The sequence below is a fragment of the Acipenser ruthenus genome, chromosome 1 (assembly GCF_902713425.1).
Source record: "Acipenser ruthenus chromosome 1, fAciRut3.2 maternal haplotype, whole genome shotgun sequence".
Classification (NCBI taxonomy): Eukaryota; Metazoa; Chordata; class Actinopteri; order Acipenseriformes; family Acipenseridae; genus Acipenser; species Acipenser ruthenus.
Window position 1 is genome coordinate 100,011,058 of NC_081189.1, and position 24,007 is coordinate 100,035,064.

Sequence of the window (24,007 nt, forward strand, 5' to 3'; positions counted from 1 at the left end):
ATATAAAAATGGTTTAGTTTACTTACAAACTATGCTGTATTTTGTTCTTATTGCACATATTTATAAAGAATTACACTCCTATGCATATACACCTATTTACAGGTTATACCGGTTGTTTTGGTTTTTATTCCTTCATATTTTGTAATGAAGTTATTATGAAAAAAGAGAGCGCAGTAAATTGCAGTTCTTTGAGATGTTTTTACCCATGCAGGAGCTACTGTACAGCTCTGGCCAAAAGCTTTGCATCACCTAGAATTTTAGGACTGAGACATAATTTAAAAAAAAAAAGAAAAACATATGAACATCATTTAGCGATTTTATTTCACATTATGTTATCAAAGAAACTACAAAATTAAATCGCAAAATTCTACCAGAAGCCATTATAGTAGTACAGTATTTCATGATAGATTTTGAAATGTCAAATTTTTCCATTTTTGTCAGTTAAGTAAATGGAAAACTAGAAAGCGGTATGCAATTCAATATGTTAACGTAACAATATTCAGCAGACTGCCCAGACTGCCCTCAGAACATTTAAAGGTGGTTTAGTGTAATACAGTTATTTGTTTCATCTCTGTTCAGTTAATCTAAACAGTTGCAGATCGTAATACTGCCACTATTGAAATACTTATTATGGGGCTCTTGTGTACCAAGGTTATGTTGACCAAATATCTAAAAGGACATAGAAGTAGTTCTGTTTGTAAATATATGTAAAAAAAAAAAAAAAAAAAAAATCAAAGAGGTTCCAATTTTAATGATTTCAATGAACAGACCCCAATATATTTTTTACAATATTAGCATTAAATATGTGCACGTTGTTGTAATAGTTTACTGCTTGAGAAGATGCTGTAATTATAAAGGCACTGTAAATAAAATTAATTCCTAAGGTAAGTTGATTTTCCAAGTCAATTTACCTACAGTACATGTGTTATTACATTGCATATGTTAAACCGTAACTCAATATTTCATCACTATTAGAAATAATAATGTTTCTCTGAAAAAGTAATTGTTCACATTAGTGCTTGGTGTGTTGAATGTGGCATTGATTCTTCTTCTTCTAATCATTCTCAGAGATTATTTTGATTTCCTCCAGTAGCTCAGCAAACGATGAACGACTTTCCGGTTTCTGAAAACAAAGCGAACAAAATAGTATACATTTTTGTAAGGCATACCTAAATCAGTCACAGTAAATTGCCTGATGTGTTTGAAAGGTTCAATAATATGTTAGAGCGAAATAAAGCTCACTGTATGTGTGTGCAAAGTGTAGTACAATGACAGACAGAAAATAAATGTGAAATGCAATCCAAAGCAGTTCCATGTTCACAATTTTAAAACGGAACTAGAAAAGTAAAATCTAGTTCTTGCTATTAGCGACAAATACAGCTGTAACAATCAGAAATGTTCATAATAAACCTTAAGCTGACAGTAAATACAGAATCTGCAAAGGTTATAGAAAATCTTTAAAAAGCCATGTCTTGTACATTATGGTGTGTTCCCAATGGGACTAACTTAGTAATTTAATAGAAATTACAACCTCATGCCAGCAGCTGTACATGACTTTGTATATCGTCTGGGAGGCCAGGTGGGGTCGATAAAGCCTGTGTCCTCGCGTGATTTCATCCACAACCTCAGAGTTTGATTTATTCTCAAATGGGGTTCTGCCTTCTGTGAAGATTTCCCACATTAATACCCCTAAAGGAATACAATGGAAAGTGTTATTGTAACCTTGTATGTGGGTTCAGGGGGCAAGAGCTAGGGGTCTTCCCCTGTTCTGTCCTGCCAAAATATTTGTCAATCTCCCTATTTAAACCCTAAGTCATGCCCTTATTCTCTGTCTTGCTTTTTTCATTTGTGTATCGCTACACAGCCTGGCAGACTCCTACTCAATCATTCAAATCTAAGATTATCCATTTAGATATAAATGGCTTCCCAACAACCACACTTTTCTTTCTCTTCAGAATCAGAATTATCGATTGGTGACTGTATTTCTCCTTCTGGACATCCTTCAACTCAAAATCCAATCCGAATCTGTACGTCCTGCTGTTTCCCTTTCATCTGGCAACACCGCTTACCCGTCTAAGCTCAACACTGCTGGACCTGCCACCTCAAACTCCACTGATCCTGCTGTGAGCGATCCTGCTGTCCCGCTCACTCTAAATTCTCAGAATAACCTTGTACACTCTTCGCTTTGAAGAGTGCCTTCCCCCAATAAATCCTTCCAGATCAGCTGCACTATTTCAAAACGGGGCCTTCTTTTGCTCCTGGGACACTTCAATTTCGCCATTCACATCTTTCCTCAAGGCAGGACTCATCTCTCTTCTCCTCACTCTCTCTACCACAGTAAAAAATCTTAACACCCACATTAATATTTCTTCAGAAGCTCGGCAAGACATCAGGATGTGGACTTTCCTTTTTTCCATAATTAATGGTTCTCCAGTGCATGGCCTCCAGTAATCCAATATCTCCCTCTACAGCTTACATTCACAACCCTCCTAAAGCTATTTCCTATCGTTGTTACAGCTTTCCTCTGGGCCCCTTACTGGCAGAAAAATCCTTCTTATTATTTTGTGAAAATCAATCCATCGTACATATTATTAATAAAGGCCGTTCTTCATCTCCCCTCATCATGCAACTCCTCCGCCGGCTCATCTGGATTTCTGTTTGTAATAACTTTATCCTGCAAGTTTGACACCTTCCAGGTATCACTAATAACGCTGCCAATCCACTTTCTCTTATTGCTAGCATGCCTGGATTATGGGCCATCTCACTGAACAGCAAGATTAGTCCTTAATTCCTCATTAGATTAAAAAAATGTATCTATCTATCTAATATATATATATATATATATATATATATATATATATATATACACACACTACCGGTCAAAAGTTTTAGAACACCTCCATTTTTCCAGGTTTTATTGAAATCTACGCAGTTTAATGTCTCAATGTACTCTGAAATTAAAGCATAGAACAAATAAACAATTGGAGATAAAAAAAGAAATCATGGAATCGTTTTGTTTAACAAAATTTAATCTAAATTTTTGACTCATCAAAGTAGCCACCTTTTGCAGATATAACAGCCGAACACACTCGTGGCATTCTTTCTACAATGGAAATCAAATATTGTTTGGAAAGTTCTTCCCAACATTGTTGCAGAAGCTCCCACAAATGTGTTGCACTTGTAGGTTGCTTTGCTTTCACCCTTCTGTCCAGTTCATCCCAAACCAGTCTTCAGTAGTCCACTGGCGGTGCTTCATGGCCCAGGCAAGCCTCTTTTTCTTATTTTGCCATCTTAGCAATGGCTTTCTTACTGCCACTCGACCTGTCAAACCTGCAGCTCGAAGTCTTCTCTTCACAGTTGAAACTGAGACTTGCTTACTTCGACCAGTGTTAAGCCTTGCTTGAAGCTGTTGTCCTGTGAGCCGCCTATCACGCAAGCTGTTGACTCTCAGAAACTTGTCTTCTGATTCTGTTGTGGCTTTGGGTCTGCCAGACCTCTTCCTGTCAGAGTTTCCTCCAGTTTCCAAGTGCCTTTTGATGGTGTAGGAAACTGTACTCACTGACACCTTGGCTTTCTTTGCAATTTCTCTAAAGGAAAGACCTACACTTTTAAGGGTTATAATGGTCTGTCTGTCTTCCTTTGTTAATTGCCTTTTTCTCGCCATTATGAGAGCAATATACTACTTCCTGCAGTACAATACTGTCCAAATAATGCTTAAGAGGGTGTAGTAACAGAGTCTGTTCCAACACTGCTTTTATACAGACAGAGGGTTTGTAAGTAATCAACAAAAGTTGGGACACCTGTAGGAATTGTTAGCATCAACTTTTAAGGCTTAATTTACTTCCATTGCTGCAGAACAGCTGTAAGTTGTTAACCCATTACTTGTTCCCTGAAAAAGGCCTTTTTGTATAACTCTGAAATGTACATTATTTTTCAGTTTTTGGTAACCTAAACTATATATATATTAATTAACTTCTAATTCTTTCCTTTGAATTGGTGGTTCAGTTGCGGGGAGCCGGGGCTCCTCTTTTGGGGCAAGTGGAGCTCACTTCCCAACCTTAGAGACCCAGCCAAGCTGGCCTCATCTTCCACCAGGAAGGTCTTCCCGAGCCAGAGGGGACCCCCAGCTAAATCTACTCTAACTCTCTTTCAGTTTTACTGTTCTCTGCTCATTCGAGGTTCCCCTTGGGGGAAGTAACGCTTGCTTCCCAGTCTTGGAGGCTGATCGGTTCGGTCTCACCTCCGCCTGGGCGGCTCTCTGTGAGCCAAGGGGAAACCTTGTCCTCTTTCCTATTTCATTTCCTGAGGTTCTTCCTCCACACAGCCCTTGCGTCTGTCCCATGAATTCTCCAAAACCCTAGTTATGTATACATACAGTAGTGCATTGTATCCAAGAAAGAGCAAAGGAAAAGGCATAAAAGAACTGTAATGGTTTTAAACTAATACTACTCACAACTGTAATTTAACTGCACATTCCCATTAGTAAGTGTTTTCTTGTTTGTTGTAAACCATAACAATGGTTTTATTTCTCACAGTAAATAATCTTCATCTTTTCTTTTGCTTCAAATTTGGGCAAATGTCAGTGTGATTTGCAAGACATTTTTGCTTTTATGCAAAGGTTGAATACATTATGATATTATTATCTCAATCTGTGAACAAGTAGTTCTTATGAATACGATGACATCATTATAGGTGTTAAAGGGGGTCCCAGGTAACTCATCTCGTCAACAGTCAATCAGAGTGGTTCTTCAGACTCCTTCAGCATACATTAGTGCAGGAAATACGTTTTGTCAGTACTTTCCATTAGATTTCGCTCTTAGGTTTTCCCCGATTGTATAGACTCACTTACCAAATGACCACACATCTGATTTGCTGCTGTACTTGTTGTAATGGAAGACTTCAGGTGGAGACCATTTTACTGGGAACTTCGAGCCTGTAGAGCTAATGTATTGGTTGTCAAGGACATACCTAAAAAAGAGAGGCTCAGTCAGGCAGATTTTATTCGAGACATTTAGGGTGCCATGATTTAAAAAAGAAAACGAAAAACTGGTTTCCCCCATGCCAGTGTTCATTTGGGAAACAGTCTAAGCAGTTTGAATTGGATTCAGTTGCACTCTTGTCTGTTAACTTACTCCATTCATGAAAAAAATACATTAAAAGTCAGCATACAGTTCTGCTATGTTGGTATAATTGAGCAAGATCTTTCAAATACCAAATATAACTATACAATTAATTTGACTAAATAATTGCACTCTGATGCTAATAGGGACCCACAATATGGCATTGGATGCACTTTGAAATACAGGTAAATCAGTCACATGCAGTTACACTGTACTTAATATTTTCTAACATGTACTACTATATATGTACATTGCTTATTACGCTATGGTGTGATTTGTAGTTCAGTATTAACTTAGAAGCAATTTGCAAACAGTCACAACATCAATTATTCAAATGTATTTTTGACCACAGTGAACAATACACCGTAGGAAATTAATGGAACAAACCACAGTAAATGTGCAAAACAATGATGACTATAGGAATTGTCTCCGAAAGCAACCCAAACTACTCTGACTAAATGATAAAAAAGAATGCTGTTCAGCTCCACTGAGGCTCCATATGTACTTTATGAAGGCAATTGTATAGATGTAGATACAGAATATTTAGATGTTAACCTCAATTTATTTTTTTTTGTTAATGACTGAGATAGATAATGGTAACGTGATGTTGTGAAAGTTGAAGAGTGCCTACCTCGTCATTCCGAAATCACACACCTTCACCACTTGCTTCTTACTGACTAAACAATTTCTTGCTGCCTGATGTGGAGAACAAAAGAAAATCATAAAATATTTGACTAATAATTTGACTAGTTATCTGTCATCATATATCCGCCCTACCGTTTTTCCCCCATGATCAAACTCTGTAGCAATGTCACCCATGTTTTCTTTTTTTGTAAACCTATGCATTTTGCTACTGAGTAAATCACCAAACGCTAATGTAAGTGTATACAGCACTGTGGCACGACAGGAGCCCTGCGCGTTAAGAGGGTTTTTTGTGTAAATGTATATTGTAAGTAGTGTGTATTTATTGTAATGAATTAATGAAGTACCTGACACTCCTGAGAGAGCCTGCCTATTGTGTGTGATTACCAGGTGTGGAATCTAATCAGCAGGTAGGTGTGTTCCAGCGGGGCGTCAAGTATAAAATGGTTCAATTTATTCACCTCAGGGCTGCTGCAAAACCAAAGCCAACTGGGCTAAAGAAGCTGAAATCCAAGTGTTGTGTGTGTCTGTGTGTGTGTGTGTGTGTTTGTGTGTGTGTGTGTGTGTGTGTGTGTGTGTGTGTGAGTAAGAGTGAGAGTGAGAGTGAGAGTGAGTCAGAACCAGAACCAGGGTTGGATACTGAAGAGTGAGTAAGCAAGTTGAAACAGCCGACAGCTGGTAGTTCATTTGTTATTGAACAAAGAAGATTAATTCAGAGATTGTAGATCCCACCAAAGTTTTCATACACTGTGTTGTATGTGCTCCTTACAGTACCATTGCTGGTAGTGTCACGTGAGCTGTTCAGTGTGCTGATTTGAGATGTAAATAAATCCTGTTTGCCTGCGGGGCACATCAACTTCCACCTCAGTCTCGCTCTCCTGCCTGTCACTCCGCAGCGAATGCACACATCCACACAGCAGACGGCTAACACCCTGTATCTTTCTAAACAAGGGATTGAGGGGAGCTCCCTAATAAAAGCTGAATCTCAAAACAATAATTGTGTGAATACAGTCATTATTACAGCTGTGTATAACGGTATTTAAAACAGGATTCATTCATCCGCCTTTTTACATATCCGCCCTTACTCTGGTCCCACCGCAGTCGGATACACGATGGACTACTGTAATTGTTTTGTTATGTTTTAAACAAAAAATATGATTCTGAATTAATTTTTCTAAACTGCAAAACCAAACTGTTATAGGCTACTATAAATAAGAGTTTTTCACCAGCTGAACCTAATCATCAGATGTTTTCAAGCTACTGAACTCTCGAGGCAGCAGTCACTGAAGCACAATCAGGTAACTTATTCCTGGCTGACTTCCCTCCCTCACCCTGCTGGAGTGCAAAGTCCAATGCAAAGTGTCCCTTAAAGCTCATATCAAACTAATCAAAACCATGTTTATATTATTCTCCCTGCTAGCATGACTCACCCTGTGTCATACATTGAGTATTATCTGAAGGTCATGAATCATTTCATATTCTTCCAGCTGGTTTCTAGACCATGATTAGCAGTGAACACTTGTACAGGAGCTGGCCAAGATTAGTGCTAATCAGCTATTGGTTATGTTCATACTGAACAAGATAACCCTAATCTTAGCCTGAGAATAAAATTCAAGAAATAATGATACAGGATACAAATATAATGTGCTGTGTACACTGACTGACAATGTATTTGCAAATGGTTTTTACTACAGTGCCGAGAAAAAGTTTGTGAACCCCTTAAGATTTTCACATATTTCAAACCTAAAATGTTATTAGATCTTAATCTAAGTCCTAATAATAGATAAAGATAACCTGATTAAATAAATGACACAAAAACATGATACTTTTTCAATATTTATTTATCCACAAATGATTCAACATTCAATATCCATGTGTGAAAAATATGTGAACCTTTAGATTCAATAACTGGTGGCACCCCCTTGAGCAGCAATGACTTCAACTAAGTGTTTCCTGTAACTGTTGGTCAGTCTCTCACATCGGTTTTGAGGAATTTTGGCCCATTCCTCCTTACAGAACTGCTTCAACTCTGTGACATTTGAGGGTTTCCTTGCATGGACAGCTCTCTTCAGGTCCTGCCACAACATTTCGATGGGGTTTAGGTCCGGACTTTGACTAGGCCATTCTAAAACACGGAATTTCTTCTTCTGCAGCCATTCTTTTGTAGATCTGCTTGTATGTTTAGGATCATTGTCTTGCTGCATGACCCACTTTCGGTTCAGCTTCAGCTCACGGACGGATGGCCTGACATTCTCCTCTGGAATCTTCTGATACAATGCAGAATTCATGGTTGTGTCAATGATGGCAAGCTGTCCAGGTCCTGAGGCAGCAAAGCAGCCCCAAACCATCACACTCCCATCACCATGCTTGACAGTTGGGATGAGGTTCTTCTGTTCGAACGCAGTGTTTGGTTTTCGCCAAACATAACTTTTCTCATTGAGGCCAAAAAGTAATACCTTTGACTTGTCTGTCCAGAGAACATTGTTCCAGAAGTCTTGTGTATCATCTATGTGTTCTTTGGCAATGTTCTTTTTAGAGAGCAGTGGTTTCCTCCTGGCTATCCTTCCATGAACACCATTCTTGTTCAGTCTTTTTCTGATAGTTGAGTCATCAACACTCACATTAGCCAAGACGAGAGTGGCCTGCAGATCCTTGGATGTTACTCTGGTGTTCTTAATGACTTCCTTGATGATTTTCCGGTTTGTTCTTGGAGAGATTTTGGTAGGACGACTGCTCCTGGGTAGCGTGACTGTGGTCTTGAACTTTCTCCATTTGTAGACTGTCTAACAGTGGATTGGTGGAGCCCCAAACCTTAGAAATGGTTTTGTAATCCTTTTTAGACTGATGAGCATCAATAACTGTTTTTCTGAGGTCCTCAGAGATTTCTTTTGATCCTGTATGGTGAAGACCAAACTCACAAAGTTTCTGATATTTATATAGGGTGGGGCCTCCCAAACTCACCCCTGAAGATCCACCTAATTAATTAAACACCTGATTCTAATTATCCCCTTAATTGAGCTGATAAAACCAGGGGTTCACTTACTTTTTCACATACCCTGAATCTTAATTACTCATTGTTTGTCTAATTCATACATCATTTTGTTTCAAAAGAATTGGTTAATATAAACCCTACTGGATATTTAAGAAAAGAAAGTTTTGATTCAAGAAGGCTATCATGGTAAAACTGTGGAATTTCCATAATTATCATTGGGGTTCACAAACTTTTTCTCGGCACTGTATCCATTCTTCATTTTTACCAAGTTATACTTAAGATAATACAGGCACTGTATGTACCTAAAACTGTAAGACTCAGTAATAGCCTGGATCAATAAAAGACATGCCACGGAGCTACAGTAAATATTCGCTTCTTATCCAGTACAATTTAAATGATTTTTTGCCAATTTGTAACATTAAAAGTTTTATCAGTATGTGTATTGCATCTTGCTGGACTTTCCAAATGCACACCTGGATGATGTTTAACACAAAGGGAAGAATTTGACCTTTGAGACATACACGCATGTAAAACACTCTAAAACAATATACTGGAATGTTTAGTGTTTAATCTCAAATTTCAAAACATAATATTCCAGGGTGGTGTTTTAGTTTTATGAAATTATTAGTTTAATCTTTACCAAGTCTCTGTGGATGAACCCATTGGTCTCCAGGTACTCCATTCCTTCACATGCGTCATGACACATAGCCAGCATGAACTCCTTCTTCAAGCAGCCTTGCCTCTGTTGAAGGTAATTGAGTAGGCAGCCATTTTCCAAGAATTCTGTGACTATGCATATCGGTTTCTGCTGAATGCACACTCCATACAGCTGCACTAGCTTCGGATGGGATAGCTTACTGCAAACACAATGGCACAGTTACATACATTAGCAAGCATTACGGTCTTAATAATCCCCCATTCACAAAAAACAAACAGAATTTAGAATTTGTAGTCAACTTTTGTTGTAGACATTATTAGCTGGGCTGGACAATAAGGCGCATACATACTATACATAATTATATTGTTTATGACGATGTTTTATGTTGTATTATGGATTGCATATTTGGATAACAATTGGATAGCAGCAGTACAGTATTGCATGGTGTCATAAACAAAATATCTATTTTCTTTTTATAAACTTGAAATCCCCGCCACCAGCTTTTAGTACTTCTTTTTTTTCTTTTATAAAAGTTTGCAATATTGTATAGCTCTCACGTCATGACTTTGGCTTCTTCAATGAAATCCTCTTCAGACATGGAGCCTTCATTAATTGTCTTGATTGCCACTTTACAAAGTGCTCTCCACTTCCCTAACCGTACCACCCCAAACTGTCCACTACCCAGCTCCTCCATAATGGACAGCTCTGATGGGTTTATCTCCCATTTTTCTGAAGAAAAAAGAAAAACTGGTAATAACGTGTATAATAAACATCAAAGGTTTTGGTTCTTCCATCGATCCTCTTTGTTGATTTTATTTTCAAATGTAGGTGCTTGTACATTTAGTGCTAAAAAAAAAAGAGTCGGGAAAGTTGCTAGGAGCCGTCCCTGTGATAAAAGTAAGATTTTAACAAGAAAAGAAATTTTAAAAAAATGTGTAGGTATTTTTTTTATTATAAAGTACATGAAGCTTAAATGACAGCTTGCATCATTAAGTATTGTGATACTTAAATTATTAATTCATTGTGACTTATCTTTTTTTTTTTTTTTAATTTAGCAAAGATGTTGTTTTAGGCAGGTAACTCACTTTTAAGCTACATTAAAATTATAAACATCAACCATATTAGGTGCCTCGATTACTAGACATTCATCAGTCAAATTGCTGGTATCTCGTTTGTCAATCGATTAACAACACGTCCAATGATCAGCTAGAAAGGGCTTTATATCTTACCTCAATTAATTTGTCAGAGTTTGTCTCCTCCCCAGCCTCCACCTGTTTTTCGGCTTCGTCTAAAGGGGAGGGCAGCTATCCTGCCCCCCTGCCCATGGGCAGGTGTACCTCAAAAGGCGAGGCCAAAGGCCAAAGATGTAATGAAAATATGTATAATCTTTAATAAATATTTTTCATTCTATCCTGACTGAACTCACCATAACTGAATCCGGCAGTTGCTGGAACACATTTTCCCATAGGCCCAACAGGATACCGCAGTCTAGTGACAAGCCCTGAAAATCAACAGTATAATGTACTTTCAATGATTAGTATAATATGAATTGCCAATATGCAAACATTTGAAAAAATGCTATGAGCTTTGTTATGAATGAGAAGAAATAGCCAACGTGTTGTGTTCTTTGCTGTAACAAAATTACAAACTTGAAAAAAACTGAACCTAAATATAATTCAGTACTGTTATCTTTTGTCCCTATATAACCAATATTTTTTTATTATTATTTTAAATTGTACATCCCATTTCTGTAAAGCATTTTATAGGTATGCTACCTGCAAATACTTCAAGATGTTGTTCAAACAAATGAAAAAGACAAATTCACATGCATTGCTATTCTCTGTGTAGTTATCATAAAGTTAATATTACTACTGACTGATCAGGTAAGAAAATAATGCATTTACCATACTGTGTCTTTGCTACTATATGCTAAATATAATTTTGAATTACATGGTGTAACAGGGAGGTATGGGTGTGGGTTGTTCACTGAAGAAAGTAGCCGGATTTAGAAATTGCACTTGACACGCTTGCACAGGCGCCCAGGTTTTATTTAAGGCACAGTTCACTCAGCCTGGATATGCAAGGTACAGTACCACCACTAGGGCACCAGTAATGGTTGGATCTAGTGTAAGGTGAGACAGAGCAGGGAACCACGTCACAGTCCAAGCAATGCTAAGGCCATGGGAACAGATACATAAACGGGAGTGTAAACAATGTATAGGGGAGGCGGCAACAAAACAGTGCAAAAATAAATAAAGTGAAAACACAGCTAGAAAAATAGAGAGACAGAGCCTGCCCTGTCACACATGGTAAACAGAATGGGATTTCAAGATGATAGAGGTATAAAGTATTTTAATATGTACAATAATTATACATTTCTGATGCATGCATACAAGCTGCCAGGTTTACCTGCTGCATTGTGCTGATGATAGCGGATGACCTCTGGAATAGAGTTGAAAACATGTTTTTCAGCCAAAAAGAACTGTGACAAGCCCTTCTGCTTGATTTGATAATGTCTGATGTCACCGAGGTCCACTCTGCTACAAAAGACAATCAGTCACACATACTGCTACAGTACTTTTAATTCAAATGAGAAGACATTGGGGGCCCATAGTCACAAAACTAGCTCATACTCTTACACTTTCTTTTTTAAAGACTGTTTTCAGAGAAAACTTTTTAACAATCAACTCACCAGTAGAAACAGCCAAAAAACATTTAATTAACCCCAATTCTTGCTACCCATTTTAACCTCTTGTAACATCAACCAACTTTTTCAAATAACTAGGACAGTCGTTTAAAGATATTGGACAAATTTATTACCTCCAAATAGTCATTAGCACATTTTTGGTTTTTCAGAAAGGAAAAACGCACCCAATAAACGACTTGTAATGTAATGGCTTGTAAATAGTCTTAAGAAGTTTCTTATTCATTTTACAAAATGCATACATACTGTATACATGCATATTAAAGTGCCACAGCCCAGCAGGCTTTTAATACTGTACAGTGTCTCACATTCTGATTAAGTTATGTAGTTATTCTACATATATTCTTACCTCAAAGCTTTCGTATATACTGAGACTGTGTAGCACCCATGTTGGCTTGAGTCTCTCACAACAAATGCACCTTCCTTTGCCTAGAAAAATATATTCACACATACTTAAAATACATATACTGTCTATATATATATATATATATATATATATATATATATATATATATTAACACCTTAGTACCTGTTGTACTCAACTGTGTATAATTGTAAATCAGTCAACAAACGTGTCAAATGTACTTCCCTCAGCTCTGATTAGATGGCAGCACTGAACATCGTGGGTCTGAACATCATGTCCTGAAACGTATTTTGGTCACACTTTAAAATAAGTGTGTGTTCATGATGAATAATGTACAGTACATTATAATAAATTATAAGAAAAAATGATTGTGGATTTAGCCATAGTTATATATTTACTGCATATTAAGTTATTCAATTGGAACTGATATAGTCTCTGTAAGTCGCCTTGGTTTAGTCAGGAAGCAGCTGCTGTATATTAGTTACATAAATACATTATTAAAATGTATTAGATTTGAATGACTCAACATACACCAAATATATCATTGAAAACCTCTCGTTTGATCAAAGTAGAAGGTTTGTTTCTCTTGTGCTGCTGTGTCTCATGTAATGCACTTCAACATATGTTTCAACACAATTATGCTTTAATGAACAACTATTGTGAGAACTGAAAACATAAGGAGCTTTTTTGGCAACAAACATTGTATAGTGCAATATAATGGCGTTCAGAGTGCAAAGAGAACAAATAACGTTTCATTATACAGTCAGCTCTTATTAAGACGAACTTGGGGAAAAAAACACATTTCCTGATAATAGGACATTTCTACATGTTTCTGGACAAATTTATCAGTCGCCTGTTGTAAATATACTCCTTATAATATGAATTCACTTAAAACAAATGTCCTGTTTGTACAAATAATTTTGGAGCCACCCAGAGAAGAAATGTGAATAAAACTAATTGTTCAGATAAGTGTAAAGGATATAGGGAAACATGTTAACTTCCATCCAGATTAATGCCTCTCTGCTGTTTGGGGACTTCAGATCCTATGATGCATTTCGAGTTGCTATATGGCTCACGTATCAATGCCATTTCCATTAAGCATAGAAATAAGTGACCAGCACAAAAAACTTGCAGACAAAAGTGAAGATGTTGAAAGCGGTGGATAATGCACCTCCATACAATAAAAAGAAAGATGCTGCCGCAGATTTCAACATTCCCGCAAACACTTTCTCAACCATTCTAAAAAAAACGTGATACAATAATACAGGCCTATTAACAGCAAAACTGTGGATACAAGTTTTCAGCTTTTCCGATTTGCTTAATACCGGTACACTGATGTTCAGGACACCTTGCTTTTGTGGTTTAGAAATGCTGTGATCAGAATGGGACATGCAGTTTTCAAGTTCCAATATATATATTTTTAAAAGTTCAATTACAACTGTATTTTCAATAAAATGCACTGTAAGTTTGTAATACTTTTTATTGTAAATTTGATTTCAGTGGTACTATAACTTCAATAAAAACTGACAGTAAGCATTTAGCTCCTGATAATAAGAATTACTGATGAGACAATTTCTGTTGCCGGCCCCTTGAAATTCGTAATAATGAGAGTTGACTGAATTAAGATGATTAAGAGCCAAAACATTGCTTTCAATATGATGCATATTAAATTGTCAAAAGTGTTTCTGGTACCTCTTGTCGAAGAAGTTGCTCTGCTTTAGTCCTTGTTAAGTTTTTACAGTACCACCTAGGAGTTAGACAATCAAAAAATGTTATGATTTCACATCACAATCACTGATAGCAATGTAAACTTTGCCTTGAAAAGAAAGAATATGTACTTACCCATGCGCCTCCATATTATTTTTCTCTGTTACATAATTGCTTGGGATGTACCCTTCGTGCCTAGAAAATGTAAAGCACACCAGTATTATATATGTGTGTCAGTGTGAGTGTGTGTGGGGTGTGGGGGGGGTGGTGGTGTCAGTGTGCGTGTGTGCGTGTCAGTGTGTGCGTGTCAGTGTGTGTGTGTGGGGGGGGGGTGTGCGTGTCAGTGTGTGTGTCAGTGTGTGTGTGTGTGGGGTGGGGGGCGTGTGTCTGTGTGTGTGTGTGTGTGTGTGTGTGTGTGCGTGCGTGCGTGCGCGCGTGTCAGTGTGTGTGTGTGTCAGTGTATGTGTGGTGTGTGTGTCAATGTGTGTCAGTGTGTGTGTCGGTAGACGCTTAAATTAATTTATTAGAAGTATTTATAGCTAAAGCATTTTTTTACTGGATAATTAACAATGTGACTTATTTTCTAAATGTAATACATTTTTAGCTCAATTTGTAAAGATACTGTACAGTAGGTATGGCATTTTCCTTTTCTTCATTCAACTTGCACTTTTATTTCCTTCTGTGGCAGGGCACAGCCCTGCATGTAAATAGGGGCTGGGCAAAGCCCTGCTGGTTAACGGGTTATTGTGAGCTTATTTAAAAGAATGGGTTGCTGGTGAATGTATTATTATGATTTGAAATGTATTGTTTGGTGTTTATTTTGGGGTGAATTTTTGTACAGTTAATGTGGTCTGGCAGGGGCGATTGTTAGCAGCTAGTCTCTGCCAGACAGCTTGTGAGAATGCATGATCATCAACTAGTGATGATTGATAAATTGTCTGTCGGCCACGCAGAGTAAAACCTCTCGTGTAGAATGTGACCATCTCCAGACTGATTCATGTATTGCTAATCTGGAGATTAGTAGAAAAACCGTAGAAAAACCGGCAACTTTTGTTGGTCGGGGTGGGTGTTCAAGGAGGAGGAACATGAGCGAGCGAGCGAGCAAAGAAAAGAAAAGAAACAGAAATGAAAACATTACTACCATTGCAATGCGTGCTGATAGGACCAGCACGATAGTTGGTTAGGGATCAGTGAAGGCAAATGCCCAGCCTGACCTAAGTATGGTTTTGTGTTTCAAGATTTAATTTTGTTTAAACCTTTTATTTCGCTCGGTGATCAGTGGTTTTTTGTACAACCTTTTGATTTATTGTTTGAATAAAATATGCGCACACGCGGTTCCACTCGCAGTACCTGTCTGGGTACGTCACCACGTCGTCCTGCCACACCTTCCAAATACAGAATCAGGATGTTTCCATTTCTATAAATCATTGGCTTATTGATAATTATTTTTGTGCATGTGCTATCCATTGTATTTAACACAATAAATAATTAAGAATATCTTTTGGCAGGTTTATAAAATAATATGATTATAGATAGAGCGTACTGGAATAATATATAGACATTTCCAGCTATTATGTTACATATAAACCTTTGGCTAAAAAAGGTCTATTGGACAATTATCCTTCAGTGCTTTGCTAATTCTAGATGGTAAAATATGTTAGACATTTCCTTACCCATATTTAACGTCCCTTGCTTTCCACCAGTGTTGATCTTTTTTATGTAGTATTATGTATTCTTGACCTTGTTGTAGTGTTAAGTCTGTAGGCTCTTTAGCTACAAAGTCATACATTGCAATAACTTCCATTTGATCTTCATCCTCTTCCTCTTCCTCTGGCGGCGGTGGAGGTGGCTTTCGTCTTGACCTGTGTGACTGAGAGAAATGACTGTGCTAGTCCGAGGAAAAGAAGCTGGGTTGAATACTCAAGTCAAAAGCAGAACTTAGCAGTTGTTGCAGTGCTGTCCCTGGAGTGGGCCAGTGGGAAGCAATGTCTCTGTAAAACAATGTCTGATTTAGCATATTCCTAAGTATCTCCTATGATTGACCCCCATCTTATTTCCTTAACTACAGTAAAAATGCTGGCTAATAATGGCAAACACTAACCACTCTGCTGTAATTAATTGTAGATGCACATTTTAAACCCTCCTATACTACTGTTTTAACAGATGTCTTAGACCATAGCATTTTATGTTATTTAGGCAAAAAGATCTACAGATTAAATCAGCCTATCCAAACCCAATGTTTTACTCTTTTTTAACACAAATATTGGTGGTAGGTCCTGAACATTTAACAGTATGTTTTATAGCTACGCTTGCTACTATTTGATTTTTATTTTTTTGCCAAATCGTTGATTAATATCGACGTTTATTTTAGAAAGAATTTACCGTTTTTTTTTCATTCTTTATTTTTCAATTCAATTACCTTTATGCTTTAAAAAAAAATGCTTGATGATTGACAGTCATTTAAAATGAATGAGAGCATTCTGGCACTACTTCAGTCAACGTGATCTGTCAGAACTGGGTGAAATGTGAAACAGTGACAGTGAAACTATAACAGATCACTGAGATGATTGACAGCGACCCCTAGTCATTTTCAGTGGAACGGAGACAGGACAGACAGTAAGTATAAAAACTGAACAAACTAGAGATGATTTCTAAATTCTTATTTTTGGTATGAAAATAAAAAATAGTGAGTGGTTTTACCGACGTTTATCCTATATAAATTTATTTCAGTCAAACTTGAATTTGGGAATTTGATGTTTAACAAGCTTACCGATTAATATTAAAAGTAGTAAGCCCAGTTATAGCCTACTAGAGTACTGCTAAATACAAAAACCATCCTACAACATTCAAGTTCAACATGTTTTGTGGCTTTTAGCTTTAGCAATGAGAACAACACCAGTTTCTATGCCTGATATTTTCTCACACATCTTCAAGTTGTGTTGTGGTTGTGTTTCAGCAGAGGGGGCGAAAAAAAGTTTTGTGGTTTATCCAAGCGTAGGCTTAGGTTTTGGTCAAATATATTGCATTTCAACTGAAGTTGAAAAAACTGTACATCAGAGTGCCTTATTCTGATGTAAGCGCAAAGTCCAGTTTCCGAGAGGAATACAATCATTTAAACTCATAAAACGTACAAGAAACTGCTCAGAACAGTAACTTAAATGCTGCTCCCTGCAACTAAGGTGTTTGTTATTAGTTGTATACAGGTACATTACAACTGTTTAATTAATCTCATACAACCTGCCTTTGCCTCTGCACCTGCTTCATAGTAATACAAAATAAACGGTAACACTTTACATTAAATGTCTCTAATTACTGTGCATTTACATAGTAGTTACTTAGTAAATCCATGTGCACTTACACATGATTACAATTTAATTAAGCATAGTTACAATGTACTTAATGTGTAAATCTTTTTGATGATATAACTCAATTCCTAACCCTATTCTAATGTACTTACATATATTGTGCAAAAAGATTTGCATGTTAAGTACATTGTAACTATGCATAATGACATTGTAATTATGTGTAAGTACACATTTATTTACTAAGTAACTACTATATAAATACACAGTCATTAGGGACACAGTGTAAAGTGTTTCCAAATACTGTTAATGATTTATTATGGACACTTACTTGACATGATGCCTGTCTGCAACACAGAGAATCCCTGGTCAGTTCTTCCACACTCACTCTGGTTTCCACCTGTCTGTTTGTGATATGGAGTGCATACATTTAAAAACATATACTGTATGGCTTGTTTCACATACCCTGATTTGCTCTAATCTTGGACCACCACATGTTTATCTGTCCAAGATCTGGTTCTCTAAAACCAGCTGATACACAGTAGATCTAATTCCAATTTAAATGAGTCTGTTTGGTCTTATCAGTAGCCACATCCCAATGCCACCCACTTTAAGTAATTCAGCAAGGTCTCTGATTGAGAGAGACCCAAGACTGAATGACAGGACTTCAAGGGGCATTTCTCATGCCAACTGCCTATTATGAACATCAAATTCAACAGCACCAAATCAACAAAAACAAAGACATTTACAACTGACTGTGAAATGTGCATATGAGCACACTGACGATTAGCGATTATCTTACCTCATTGAACAACAGCAGCAGAACACTGAGCAAATTGATTGGTCTGCAATGCAAGTGTAAAATATTACAAGTTGAAATGAACAGATAATATTTAATTAAAAAAATCTGATTCTTCATCTGAATTATTTTCCTGGATTAATTTATAAAATATTATTATTCAAACGATCCTTTCAGATCGCTCTTGTTCAAGGAATTCTAATATCACTGTCACCATACTATACATAAAAATGTATTTATCAAGATCATTACACAAAACATTCATTTAAAAAGCAATTAAAGTAAAATGTTAATATAACATAATATAAAAGTAAATATGTTTCAGTCAGGAAACAAAAATAGGGATAGATTTGTAACCCTAATGGTTTGTTTTGCTTTTAGAAAACAAATCATGACTTAGCACTGCATGCTTTGTGACTATCCATAACCCCACCGAATTCCATCCTGAATCAATCATACATATGAGCAGCTGTAGGTATATAAGGGATAGCTAAAGGAAAAATCATATGTACAACGAGATAGCCGTCTTGAGTCAAGGTTTTAATACTAGTTAGTTTTCTCCAAATATAACTGAGGTTTATAGCTATAGGTATTTTATGACAAGTTCTGTGGACTTTAAGGTCTGTATTTAAATAATAAATAAATTGATGTGACGAGTCAAATAAGAGATATTCATATAGTACACCAAAATAGTATAGTAAAACCTAAATTAAATCATAGGTCAACAGGTTTACATTTAAAAACATATGGTTTGTTTCACATATCCTGATTTGCACTGATCTTGGACAATCACATATTAAGATATAGACAGTAACTGATTATCGAATCCTGGTCCCCAGGGTCACTGACCACTGCTCTGACTGACATATGTTTGCACCTTTTAGAATTCTGCACTTTGCATTGAATGCAGCACTATTTGCTAAACTTTCTCTAATTTTTGTTTATGAAAGAACTACAATTACTTATACTGTAGCAGCATTAAAATGATCAGCTTCTTTTGAGGAACTGCTGTTACTTGTCCCTTGCATTACCTGTTTGATTGATTGACTGCTAAAACTAGAGAATGACAAAAATAGCATTAATGCATTGCTACGTCACAGATCCTCATATAAGAACATAAGAACATAAGAAAGTTTACAAACGAGAGGAAGCCATTCAGCCCATCTTGCTCGTTTGGTTGTTAGTAGCTTATTGATCCCAGAATCTCATCAAGCAGCTTCTTGAAGGATCCCAGGGTGTCAGCTTCAACAACATTACTGGGGAGTTGGTTCCAGACCCTCACAATTCTCTGTGTAAAAAAATGCCTCCTATTTTCTGTTCTGAATGCCCCTTTATCTAATCTCCATTTATGACCCCTGGTCCTTTTTTCTTTTTTCAAGTCAAAGAAGTCCCCCAGATATTTTTTTAAAAGAAATTCCTGTTTGAAAAACCTAAATTTAATGACCCATAACATAAATAACCACAAATTGACCAAGTTGGGTTTGAAAAACTGTTGAAAGGTGTTGATTGCAATGAAATAAGCTAGTCTGTTTGAACTAAGATCACGAAAAACAGCATCTTTCCAAACGATGGGGTGCTGTTTAACAGTAAAAGCTTATCTCCATAGCATCCTCATATTGTGAAACTGCAAATCAGCAGGATTCTATTCATTTTTAAGGGAGAGTATTAATTACACAAGTAAATACATAGCAGTATTTATTCTGTGTTTTGCTTTGGTACCACAAACAGCAGCTGTTATACAGCAGCAAAGAGACAATCCTGCAAGGTTTTGTTCTGGTTTCTGATGTTTTTTGCATACATTTTCAGTGGAAAGGCAGACCTCACCTACACAATTGTGTGAACTGCCGGAAATCCTATTTTTGGGAAGTGCCACCTCCTTTTTCAGTAAAAGTTACACATTTCCAAACCACTGTGGTCTTTCTTTTGTGATTTAACAGCAACTTAAAAACACTGCTGTAGCTGTATTCTTAACCTAAAGTCTCTCTTACTTACATATGTTTTATGTGAGTTTTTCCAGTTAGTTACTGAAGCAAACAAATAATTAAAAAAAAGGAAAACATAGCTCTGTACAGAATCAACCCACTTATCAATGCGTACGTTTTGTTTAATTTATCCCAAATGTATGTCTTATTTTATTTATTTATTAATTGAACGTGCAGCTTTAAAAGCCTTGTTGTAATGTACTAGTCAGACTTCATGACATCATTGTGCATCGCTGGTATGACAAAATTTGAAGTAATGGTGAGTAAATCCCCTTTTCAATGTTAAAAAGTTAAACAAACTTCACTGACCTAATTAAACAGTGTAAATGGTGCCTGGATAAATTAAAGCTGAGATGTTCAAATGTATCAAATACTGTATAGAATAACAGAAAATCACAGCTACACTCGTAAATAAAACAATTTTATAAAATTCCCTTTAATGACCTTGCAGGTGCTAGTTTAAGAGACTACCTTAAAATAAGGCATGCAACTCAAGCTTTCTTCAACCTAGTATTGTACCAGATTATATATATATATATATATATATATATACACACACACACATACAGAGTGCTCACCCGTTATAACTCGCCTCGTTATAGTGTGGAATCGGTTATAACATTGTAGGGTTGTGGCTCCCATTTGCTCCATAATGCCATTACAGTAGCCCTTTACTCATTATAAGGCGGAACACAAATAGTACGATCTTGTAACTATGGCTCCCCACTACAGCATTATAAAGGGTGAGCACTATATAATATTATATAAATATATACTGTATATATTTACTGACCCCCATAACACACACTCATTATCCATAGACCCAATTAATGATTTAAGATTCCTTTCCTATTAAATATATGCACAACTAAATTAATTTAACTGTATACATATAGACACACATATTTAATTAACAGCTTCCCCCAAAAAATACTGTATATAAAATATTAGCTGATTATTTGCTGCTTAACCATGATGAAAAATTATAAAATAAATAAATAAATACATACATTACACATATGTTGGACAGTTGATTAATTGATCAGAAATGGAATGGTAGGTTTTATGTACTCACTTGCCATTTTCACTGCCTTTTTCTCTAGATGCACACACTTATCTAATACTTCATCTGACTTGCTTCACAGTCTCACTGGCTGCTTTTACACATACGTTCTGGCCAGTGACCAGACATTATTCTCACATCCTTTCTGACAGATACTTCATGTCAGAATACACATATGCATTGTGCATATAATTCAGTGAAATGGTAACACATTTTATCTTTACAGGATATGAAATATTAACAAAGGTAGTCTCTTATGTACGTCCTTCAAAGTATTTTGTTGTCGCTGTTGGGTAGCCAACTGTGTGTCATCTAATTACAACACTACAATGGATGAATACAGAAAAAAGTACACTAACCAAAGATGGCTTTCTTAGTTTACATATTCTTCAAAGCATTCATAATAAATCAACATCCTTATATTTTTATTTAAAGATCTTTATACTATTACGTTAAACAGTCTACTTACAGGTCGAAAGAGTCATTGTTGATCTGCTTGGATATAATCAAGAAACGTATACTCCTGTTTTACTGTTGATTGCAAAGTGAAACGACTGACATGAGCACAGGGAAGCTGAGGTGTCTCAAAAAATATGCCTCAGCTCGCTCACAGCAACTTGCAGACTTGAATCAGTAAAGAGGTAAGCAGAATGCAGAATACTGGCTGCTAGTAAGAGAAAGAACTAGAGAGAGACTTTCATGTTTTAGTCTTCACATATTTTGAGTCACACCTATTGGATTTAAAATTGAGAAAAATACTATTAACCGCCTGTGACAGGCTGACCAGGGTAAGGAGACTCAGAGTCAGGATGTGCAGGGAAAATAAAAGACTTTTAATTAAACAAAATACACAAAACAAAAGGCACAATGGCCAACCAAAAAGACAAACACAAAAACAGGCTCTGAACAAACTATACCAAAAAATAACCACTCACTCTCTCACACAGGTCTACTCACTCTCACAAACACTCACCAACTAACAAACCCAACCACTCCCTTTTATACAGGTGCCTGGGCTAATTGGGCAATTCGCACCTCATTAGCCCAGGCACATTCCACACATTCCTCACACAAACTCACTGAACCACACCCCAAACTCACTCTAAACAATACAAAAAACACAAAACCACCACAAAATAGGCTGCACCCCATCACACACCCCCACTCCTTATGCGCAGCACAACATGGCCTAAATGGCCACCTCCCCCCTTAAAGTCCCAAAATGGTCTCTTCTGGTGCTGGGGAGAGGGCAGAGGCTTCCCCTGGCCCACAAGCAGTCCGGTGGTCCCAAGCAAAGATAGTCCGGCAGCCCCGGGCCATAACAGCAGACCTTCGGGAGGCGACGGCAGCAGCGGAGCCTTGGGAGGCGACGGCGGCAGCGGACCCTCGGGAGGCAAACTCAGGAGGGGAGCCCCAGGCCATGAAGGCGGCAGTGGGAGCTCCACTTCTCCCTCGTACTTCGTAACTGGCGATTCCCCTGGCGATGCGGAGCACCAGGCAACCCTAGGCGAAGCAGGACCCTCGGCGACCCCAGGCGAAGCAGAACCCTCGGTGACCCCAGGCGAAGCAGAACCCTCGGCGACCCTAGGAGAAACAAAAGCGGAGCAACAGGCAACCCCAGGCGATGCAGAGCAGCAGGCAACCCCAGGCGATGCGGAGCAGCAGGCAACCCCAGGCGATGCGGAGCAGCAGGCAACCCCAGGCGATGCGGACGTGGCATCCCTGAGCGGAGTGGCTGTGGCATCCCTGGGCGGTGCGAGGCAGGTATCCTTGGGCGGTGTGAAGCAGGCATCCTTGGGCGTGGCCAACAGTGCAGGAACCTCCGGCCAGGGTGGCAGCGGCCAGAGTTCCTCTTCCTTGTTGGCTACAGGTGGTAGAGCCTGCTCCAGCTCCTCTGATGGCGGAGGCGGGAACAGCAGCTCGTCTCCCTCTGGTGGCGGAGGCGGGAACAGCAGCTCGTCTCCCTCTGGTGGCAGCTCCTGCTGCTCTGCTCCTGGCGGTGGAGGTGTCGGAGACAGAGGCAGCTCCTGCTGCTCTGCTCCTGGCAGTGGAGGTGGCTGAAAGGCTGCCAACTCCTTCGGCAGTGGTGATGCTGGCCACTCAGAGGGAGGCTGTGGCGGTGCTGGCTCCCTCTGTCGTGGCAGCTGGGCTGGTGTGCGCTGTGCTCCCTTCAGCAGCATAAATAGAGGCTGCTGGGGGACACCAGCATCCTGCCATTTTCCCCCCCAGAAAGATTCAGGGGGTTGAGCCTGTAACTCCTCCCCTTCTGGCCCTGGAGACGGCAGTAATGGCTCCTCCCCTTCTGGCTCTTGGAACGGCAGCGATGGTTGCTCCCCCTCTAGCTCTTGGGACGGCAGCAGCAGGTGAACCAGCAGGCATGCTCCCTTTGCTGGTGGCGGCGATGGAGGAAGAGACAGCAGGAAATCTTCCCCTCCTGGTGGAGGTGGCACCGACTCCTTCCTCTCAGGCCATGGACGCACCGACTCTTCCCTCTCGGGCCGTGGATGCACTGACTCCTCCCTCTCGGGCCGTGGACGCACCGACTCCTCCCTCTCGGGCTGTGGATGTTCGGGCTCCTCCCACTCAGGCTGTGGATGTTTGGGCTCCTCCCACTCAGGCTGTGGACATTCAGGCTCCTCCCACTCCGGCTCCTCCCACTCGAGCTGTGGACGTT

The 24,007-nt window shown here is 38.4% G+C and overlaps 1 protein-coding gene across 2 annotated transcripts; it reads right to left on the reverse strand.

Moving 5' to 3' along the window:
- Positions 1–731: 731 nt before the first annotated feature.
- Positions 732–22,574, reverse strand: LOC117420957 (tyrosine-protein kinase TXK-like). 2 transcript variants are annotated; one of them, XM_034034764.3, is made up of 15 exons: positions 21,803–22,574; positions 18,292–18,334; positions 17,821–17,893; positions 15,861–16,057; positions 14,323–14,382; positions 14,173–14,227; positions 12,466–12,545; positions 11,822–11,952; positions 10,839–10,913; positions 9,970–10,141; positions 9,395–9,611; positions 5,752–5,816; positions 4,850–4,968; positions 1,532–1,689; positions 732–1,123 (listed from the first exon to the last, which is right to left on the reverse strand). In XM_034034764.3, the coding sequence occupies exons 1-15, from the start codon at positions 21,816–21,818 to the stop codon at positions 1,055–1,057; spliced, it is 1,530 nt and encodes a 509-aa protein (XP_033890655.2). In that variant the 5' UTR covers positions 21,819–22,574; the 3' UTR covers positions 732–1,054. The 2 variants fall into 2 exon arrangements, with proteins under 2 accessions (XP_033890655.2, XP_033890657.2); XM_034034766.3 differs by lacking the exon at positions 21,803–22,574 and adding an exon at positions 21,346–21,436.
- Between the last annotated feature and the right edge of the window lie 1,433 nt (positions 22,575–24,007).